This window comes from Eschrichtius robustus, chromosome 5, assembly GCF_028021215.1.
Source record: "Eschrichtius robustus isolate mEscRob2 chromosome 5, mEscRob2.pri, whole genome shotgun sequence".
In the NCBI taxonomy this organism is placed as follows: domain Eukaryota; kingdom Metazoa; phylum Chordata; class Mammalia; order Artiodactyla; family Eschrichtiidae; genus Eschrichtius; species Eschrichtius robustus.
The window spans coordinates 77,742,820-77,752,030 of NC_090828.1; the positions used below are offsets into that span (position 1 = coordinate 77,742,820).

Genomic DNA, 9,211 nt, shown 5'->3' on the forward strand with positions numbered 1-9,211 from the left:
ACATACGTCGCATGCAAGACAGAGTCAGGCACAGGCGGCGGGTCCATGCATTCGCCAGCACCATCTGGCACCTGCGATTCATCGCCACTTTCCACCTCCTGGAGGTGAGAGGGGCGGGAGGCAAAGGACACGCAGAGCTGGTGTGACCCAGTTCTTAGGAAACTTTCAGCTGGTCGCAACCCTTCCCCCACCCGAAACGCTTCAATCATCCATCAAGCCCAGAAATGTACAGTGACCTCTGCCTAGCCTTTGGAGCTGGAAAATAGGCGAAGCAAGAAAAGCAGGAAGAGGTTCGCCCCTTTGCTTCCCGCACCGCCCAACGGCGGCGGGCGCAGAGCTGCGGCACGGCCGGAAGGGGCCGCTGTTCGCTCAGAGCAGCCGCCCTACCGCCGCCGTCCGCACCTCCCACGGCCCCGCTGGCCCAGCCCCGCCAAGTTCCAACAGCCCCCAGTCGAGCAAGCGCCGGGAACGAGCGCCGCCCGGGCAGGAGCAGACGGCGCAGACCAGCCCAGGTTGCGGCGCTCGTCGGAAAGGCTCCGGGGAAACTCCCAGGGCCCCGGGGACTTTGGAAAGGAGAGAGCGAGCTGTCCCCGCGCGCTCAAGTCTGCAAGTGAGCGCTCAGCTCACCTGTTTCTCCCGCGCCACCGCCTTCCCACCCCTCGGACCCGCGCCTCCCGAGGTGCCCGCCCGCTCCCGCGATGAATCCGGCGCTGGGCAACCAGACCGATGTGGCCGGCCTGTTCCTAGCCAACAGCAGTGAGGCGCTGGAGCGCGCCGTGCGCTGCTGCACCCAGGCATCCGTGGTGACCGACGACGGCTTCGCGGAGGGCGGCCCGGACGAGCGTAGCCTGTATATCATGCGCGTGGTGCAGATCGCCGTCATGTGTGTGCTCTCGCTCACCGTGGTCTTCGGTATCTTCTTCCTTGGCTGCAACCTCCTCATCAAGTCCGAGGGCATGATCAACTTCCTAGTGAAGGACCGGAGACCGTCTAAGGAGGTGGAGGCGGTGGTCGTGGGGCCCTACTGACCGGCCCCCGGCCCCCGCGGCAGCCGCCCCACGCCTCCCCACTTCACCAGCCGGGCCGCGCCCCCTCACCATCCGAGACTGGGCGAAGCAAACCTGTCGGAGTCAATTATTTCTCTCGACTTCTGCCTTTCGGGATGAAGCGACCCGTTGCTCGCTGGCTCTCTGAAAGTCCCCAGGCCTGGCTATAGGAGAAGAGAGCCCTGACTCTGGACTCCAGCAGCAAGTGGCAAGAAGAAGGCGATTGGGGCGCAGAACTTTGGAAGCTGCCGCTGGCGCGGGATGCGGGGACACCGGCCGGTCCAAGGCCCCTTTCCACCCGCAGGTGGGCCAAGCTCTGGGGGCAGGTGGAGAGGGCGGGCAGGGAGAGACCAACGGCACCGCTTGCCTGGTGACCGGAAAAGTGACCCGCGTATACTCCACTTAACCGAACTAACGGGGACACACAAATCCGTGTCCGGCTTCGCGCCCATTCCCTCCCGCTGCTCCCAGCCCTGGCAGGAGGGGCGATAAATACCTATGATTGATTGTAACGTGCCGTTTTAAGGGGTTTTGTGTTTGTTTGCTTGAATACAAATATTTGATAAGTCTTTTTCCGCCCTAGTGGCCTGTTTGCCTGCCTGGGGGTTAGAGTTTTGTGTTGGGAGAAGGGGTGGGGGGAGGGGGAGCCTGTGAATGTGAATGGGGTGAGTTGTTTCTTTTCATGCATTTCCAACTGGGTCTTTGGGGGGCGGGGGGAGGGGCTGGCCCTCCAGCTGGCCCCGGGACAAAGACTCGGAATAGAACTCCAAGCTCGTGACCGCACGGTTTACGCCACAAAAGTGCTCTTGACATTCGTGACACCGTTCTGACTTCCCCCCCCCCCCCCCCCCGCCTTATTTAACATTTCCTTAATAAATGCAACATTTAAGTGTTTTGTTCCTGGCCTCCTGGTGGTCATTCTGCGCTCCCGGCAGAAGGGAACGGGCGACGGTGAGGACTCGGGTTACCGGTCCGGGGTGGATTTCGCTTTGGAGAGCTGCGATTCAACTCGTGGATCCTACGCAGGGACGAGGGTGGGAGCGAGACAGAGAGGCCCAGGGACGAGTGAGACATGGCCAAGCCGCAGCACAGGAGCCGTCCTGGAGGCAGCATCCTTTGTTTTCCTTTACAGTTAATATTTTATATTTCATTTAGGCTCAGCTCTCTGAGCCAGGCGAGACGACGGGATGCCCCCGCGGGAAGATTACACTTCCGTGCAGGGCTCCGGTGGGAACAGGGTTACACCGCTAATGAAAGGAAGAGACGGCTTGTCCAGCCTTCAGGGAGGGCATCTTTCCCCTGACCAACGTCAGCAAGACGGCGTCAGGATGCTGATCAAAAAAAAAAAAAAAAAAAAAAAAAAAAAAAAAAAACGAAGAAAAGTAGGTCCTAAAGTACATAGTGACGCTAATTCTCCCCGGGGTAAACCATTGTTACTAAAACAAGACATGCATTGTCTTTGCCATATTACGTTTCTAGCTAAAGGGCATAAAAAGAGAAACCCGGCCTGGTTATCATCCCCAAGCCGGGCAAAAAGGTTCAGAGGAGTTAGCCGAGGTCCTGAATACAGGAGATGTGTTAAAACTGGGAAACTGGGAAAGTTGGGCAGGAGGGAGCTACAGATGGTCTTTGGGCTCAGAAATTGAAGGGAATCTGGAAAGAAGAGCCTGGAAAACCGTGAATGTGAAAATAACCCAAAGGATACAATAGCTTCCAGCTTAAACTTGACAAGAGGTTTTGAGCAGTTTATTTTTACACCTGGGGTAGGATCCTTATTATTTTCAAGAATATAAAGAATCCTCTACTATGCTATAGCAATTAAAGGCTTCACAATAGCAGATAATAAGATGGACTAAAATTTTAAAAAAAGCAACGAAGTGTCCCATTTAATTGGGAAGAGGCACAACTGGTATAAACAATGTCAGTGATCAAGGGTTGGGATCGAAAGGTTTGAGTGTCCTTTGACATCCTGTCTGCCTAAAGTGTCTGTTTCACTCCCAAAGTAAATCTTGTCAGGAATTATGACCTCGAATGGTTTTTTGACTGCTAATAGATATCAGGCTTGCAAAAGCAAGGATTTTGAAGTTTTGCCTGTTGTTCCTGTATTTTCAGCAGGTAGCGTTTGCTTGTTTACTTATGTCTGGGCAGGGGACCAGGGTCAACATGTAGTCAAGAGTGAGTCGTGGAAAGCAGTTTACTTTTTTAATGAGTAAGATAGGAAACGGAGACTTCTTATTTTGTAGACAGTTTCTGTGGCCTCCATATTTCAAAGAAAGAAACAAAGCAGAACAACCAGTTCACTCAAGGACAAACCAGACTTTTAAAATTGAACTCAGTTTTTTGTTTTTGTTTTAGTTTTTGGGTTTTGTGGCTGCAATGTCTTGCTGAGGATCTCTTCTTCCCACAGATTTATTAGCCCACAGTGCTGTTAGTGGAAACTGATTTAGGATCAAAAACCAATCAGCTAGAGTGTGTGTGTAGGAATCTTACATTGTGCTCTGCTGAGTACAAGGTACCTGCTTACAGTGAATGTCAGACACAGAAAGGTCTCAAACCTACAGGTCAATTTGTATTTGTTCGTATAGAACAGAGGTTTCCATTAAAAGCCAAATTCCTGAAAGTTGAGAGAGGGGCTTGCCCAAGGCCCCTACTACTCTTTCCTCTACTAATACTCTTTATCTCCACTATCACTACGATCACTCTCCATCCTTTTTCCTCTTAATACTTCTTCACACTGCTTTCCTCTTCCCTGCACCTCGAAAGCAAAATTTACAGTTTCTCCTTATCTCAACTATCCAGATTTATTCTCTTACCACCAGAAACTGTGATAGTCAGACAAATCATAACCTGCAAAATTTAGTCCTTAGATAGAAAAGACATGTGAACAGAGTTCTGTAATCCATGAACTATGCATTATAGGGAAATGCACATGATCTGAAAATATCATAGCCCTGGGGACCATTTCCTGCCAACTCTTCTCGACAGCCCTTAGATCCATTTGTTACTTAGAGAGATGCCAAGTGGTTCTGGTTTTTATAGATGAGGTGATGTGTGCAAGAAGCTTTTTACATTCCCTATTCCCAAGTGGCCACACGGCAACCACTTTCTCGGGCCCTACACCGCTCCCTGTCTCACTCTGCCTTTGACTGTCTTTATTCCTGATCCTAACAAATGCATTAAATGAAACTTTTAAAGCCTGCCTAGAGTTTATGGCACGTTGATCCTTTCCCGCAGATGTGCTACAAGGAAAGTAAATTTTAAAAGTCACTTTCTGGGTTTCATATAAGAAAACAATGTCAGCCTTAAGAGACTGGGAATTGAGAGGGATAGATGCAAACAGGCAGATTTTATCATCCCACACTTAAGTCCACCATGTGGTCAGTAATTAGTGGGAAGTCCTGAGAGAGAGAGAGAGAGAGAGAGAGAGAGAGAGATGGCTTCCTGTAAAAGCTTGCTGGATCTGGCATGTGGTTCATGGGGAGGCATCTGATACTTCCTGAAAACCTTCTGGAAATACAGCAGAAACAGGGAGAGGTTTTTGTGAGACACAGCAAGTGGCTTAGCAGGGTTGTAACCCCTCTCAGGCTGTGCAGATAGCCACTGATGCCTCTGAGCCTAATGGGTGGCCTCTACATAAGTAGCTTAGCCAATTGTTAATACATGTTATTTTTCTTAAGACTGTTGTTATGAATCTTCCCACTTTCTCTGAAAATGTATAAGGACTTGAGTGTTGAACACCTTCAAGTCTGCTTGAGGGAGTCTAAGCATAAAGGTCACACTACTGTATTAAGTCTAAGCCTCCCTGTGCCTGTTTTCTGATTTTCAAGCCACCCTGGCTTCTCATTGGATCCTGGGCCAGTCTGTTACTGTGTCTTCTTACACTAATTCTGAGTGAGGGAGGAAAAAGCATACTGGCTTATGATGTAACAAAGTTTGGTTCTGGTCTCTAAATAACTGAGTGGCATCAGCCCTAAAATGAGGAAGATAGATTCTATCTATAAAAGGATACTCCTATTCAACGATTCTATTGAATTAATTTGTTTAATATTTCCTTGTCTCTTAAGAGGTTTCTTAGCTCATTTCAATAGGTATCTTAGAATATATTTTGTCATTCCAATCTTGGTCCTTCAGGTAGGAAACACCCTCCCGCTAAAGTCAAGTGCTCCTCAACTCGGGATGTTATTTACAATAGCCAAAGCAAAATTTCAGACACCTAGCCAGGCCTAGGTAGACAGCAGTTTCTATGCTGACAGATCACACATCATCTAACCGGTGCCTTAAATATCCCAGATCTCTGTGTTGTCACTGGACGAAGCAATGAAAGGAAAGCCCCGTGAACCGGGGAGCACATAATCAACAAATGATTCCTCTAGGTCCATATACATTTAGACTAATATGCATTGTTGTTTATAGAAACTTTTTGGGTGTTCGAAGATTAATTAACAGCCAATTTTTCTCCCTCAAAGCATTTTTTTTCCCTTTGAGCTTCTGCAAGAGCACACAACAGCTGTTTCGCATGCAGTTTATAGCCTTCCTTAGCCCTGGCTTATTAGACTTGTCACTTTGGGGGTTGCAATGCCAGGAAAGGAATCCAGGGTTCAGTTTGTTCTGGAAGACTCAAATCTACTTTGAAAGCCTGTTGAAGAAGTAAGTCTACAGCAATACCCCAAACAGGAAACAATACATCTTTTACCCACCTGACAAATTCCACTTAGATATGTGCACGATAGCTCAAATGGGATGTGTTTTAATGTCCGCTCCAACAGTAGTAATAGTTACCTAATGTCTGAATTTAAAGGCTCAATGGTTAACTGCTTTCATAGCCAATATCACTCTGTCCTTCTTTCCAGATATTTTTGTATTGTTTTAAATGCTTAAAAGGTTTAAAAGTCCAGGATTAATTTTATGGCATCAGCTTAGATTTAAAAATTCTTGCAAAGTATAGTTCAGGAAAAAATAAAGTATATAATATTACCAGCAAGTCATGTAACATTTCTGGTGATCATAATAGAATAATCTAACTTTATTACTTATATTTGAGAAATTCAGAATATATCGGAGGGGAGCTCTACAAGGACTATTATTGTAAGGATAACTAAATGCATTTTAAAATATTCCTCAGTAAGCTTGTAAACAGTGGCTTACTGCCAACTCAAATAACAATCCATCCTAAATGAGAATAAACAAGTTATATTTTCATTTATTTGACTGTTTATATATACTTTGAAGGGATTATGGGTAAATAGTTTCCTAAATACATGTAAGCGCTCAGTTGCTGAATATTTCTGTGTGGGTAAATGCAGGCACAGAGTGATCAATATATAGAAGGTCAAACGATCTGTGATAATGTTGGAACCAAAGTCTGCCCTGCCCCCATTTTAAAAGTGGTTTCTATTAGATAGTAATATGTTTTGAACTTGTAATTCAAACAATTAGATAGTATTTGTCAAGCACCCATGTGTATGTGGTACAACTTATTACTAAAAAAAATGAGATGATTTCTATTCATTTGAGCCATGAAACACAGGCACAGATAAACACACATAAGGGAAGGCATATGATCTACCCACAAAGTCAAATAATAAATAAACTGTTTCTATTTACTATGTCTGGAAGTCACAGTGATATCAGTATACATACGTAATCATGCCATAGCCCATGCACTGACACGGTTAATTACAGTGAGACAATGTTACAGTTTCTCTTACCAATTTTTTTTCGTATTTGCCTTCTATCCTCACCAATTCCTCTCTCATTATGTACTCCTTCCCTGACCCACATCTAAAGATCTACTTCCCTGAAAGAGTCATTGATTTTTATCAGACCAAGACTCTTGATGTCTGATTGCTTTGGGAAAAGAATCCCTCTGGGATACAGAGCGTCTCTTTGGCTTTATTTATTTTCCTATAAATTGAGCGGGATCTTGTAGTTCATATTTTAAATAGTACTGATTGAGGCAGGCGCACATGCGCACACTCACACTCTGTGTTTCTCGTATTGTATACCGATGAAACACATCCATTTCGCTGCAGACTAAATGTAAGCATCACATATTCCCCAGTTCTTTGTTTTACACTATTTACTTGCTTACAATAAAACAATGCATAGAAAAAGTTGCAAGTAAATACTCCCAAAATGTTCAGTAAATAAGATTTATAGAAGGTGCCTGGAGTCTTACAATACATCTATATTTTGAGATATATGTTTCAATCTTCATCTAAGAATTGGAAAGAAAAAGAAGCTAAATCCCCAAGGAACAGAAAAGTCAAAGATAATATATTGTACAAGCTTGAAAATCTTTAAAAGCTAAGCTAAGAGAAATGAGAGGGGACCCTAAATTTGAAGAAGATCGATGAAAACAAAAAGAACCTATCTAGTTAAGTCTCTAGAAATTGACAGGCAGATTCTGAATTCTCAAAACAGTGACTAAAAAATTTCACATTTAGAGGACTTAATAAAAGGATCAAAGACTACTGAGCTCAGCAATGTGAGCAGAATGTGGAAGACTGCTAATTCCTTCTCCATTTCTCTCTTCTACTCTGCAAAGTCTTGGACTAATTGCAAGCATCCTGTTAGCCAGCTCAATTTTCTTATACCCAGAGGTCAAAGAGGACTTGCCAGATCTTCTTATCTTTATCATCAATAAATATGTATTATTTAGTGTCCATTATGGCATGACTCTGCACTGGGTACTAACTTAGATCTTGGAAGTTGACTGCAAAATATCATGGAATTTAAAGGGGCCTTCTACGTTTCCATCCTATCTTCTGCTTGATTTGTGCCCATGTGTCCTTGGAGATCCAGCTGTATGAGCCATGCACACTTGTGACTTTTCCCCTTACACATGAAGTATCCTCCATTCTTCTCTATATTGATTTGGGGGATCTGACCTACTCAGCTTAATTTGACTTTTCCCTGTCTTTAGGTATCATACACAAGGCTCACTGTACATTATATACTCAAGCTCAAAATGAGCATGAAGGTGGAAGCTGGAAGAAACTGCTGCAAATGAATTTCTGGAGGCTACTTATATTTTTCTACAAATTCAGGTTGGGAATGAGTGTTCTATTCACTGCCCTTACCAGGAATTTTCAGTGAATGAATAATTAACAAAAGGATCAAGTGTGAAATTCCCTCCCCAACTTCATAGATGAACTTTCTAAGGAAACAATCTCTCCTTGTTTTAAGTAACATAAGTATCTTCTAAATTCATGAAATGTTCAAGCGAGAATGGGCTGGATTAATTAAGATTCTTTGGGTCGCAACCAACATAAACCCAATTCAAGCTAATTAAAAAAGAAAAACAAAACTGAATTTACTGACTTCTGTGACTTCCACGTCCAAGGATACAGGTGCTTCAGCTGTCTGAAAAGCTGATATATGATGTTACCAGATTCTTCCATTCTCTCCATATTTCAGTAAAGCTCTTTCCACATGGCAGGAAAAAGAAAAGAATAAAAGTGATTCCTGTAGGCTCACACTCACATCTTACCATATATACCAGCTTAACAACCATAGCAGGAAGAAATTGTCTTTTCCTGGGCAAACTCTGGCCTGTTTGGGTCATGTATCCATCCCTGAACAAATCTCTGTGACTGAGGTAGGTGCCAGAAGAAGGGTGTGCTCAGCCAATACCACCCATGTGGTGAGAGCGGAGGTAGCAAGGGGAAATAGAGTCAGTTCAACTTCCACAAGAGTCAAACCACAAGGCCACGAGTCCTTACATGAGAAAGAGATTCTATTATTAGAAGAAGCAGTAGGGATGTTGCTGCGTGGCCTAAAATGATTGTCACTTCGTTCAAGGAAACCAAAGCCTGGAGAAGGTAAATTTTTTCCCCAAGGTTCTACACAGCCAGCCAGTGGTGAAGCCAGTAATGGGACCTGCATCTCTTGACTCTTAATTTAGCATTCCTTTTAAAATTATTTACTCTATTTATTCTGTCAACTGTCTTTCAGCAAGGCTCAGCAGCCTTTTATAATTTCTTCCAAGAGTCTCTGTGTCTGAGCTGATGTTCTAGGAGCCCGGACAACAACCTGGATTTGGAGGACAGGCATTGCCACCACCTTGTACCTGGTGATATGAATTTCTACCAGTTATCTGACATCTCTGTTCGTTTGTGAGGATAAAATCATCCCCCCTCCGTAGACCTGACAAGGCATCAAAA

At 44.7% G+C, this 9,211-nt stretch overlaps 1 protein-coding gene across 1 annotated transcript; it reads left to right on the top strand.

Annotated features, from left to right (window-relative positions):
- Nucleotides 1–698: 698 nt before the first annotated feature.
- RPRM (reprimo, TP53 dependent G2 arrest mediator homolog) lies at nt 699–1,028 on the top strand. Its single transcript, XM_068543986.1, has one exon. It carries the CDS (start codon nt 699–701, stop codon nt 1,026–1,028), a length of 330 nt encoding a protein of 109 aa, XP_068400087.1.
- The last annotated feature ends 8,183 nt before the right edge of the window (nt 1,029–9,211 follow it).

Excerpts from the sequence above, each read along its gene's own strand:
- RPRM (XM_068543986.1), top strand. The coding sequence starts at position 699 with ATGAATCCGGCGCTGGGCAACCAGACCGATGTGGCCGGCCTGTTCCTA.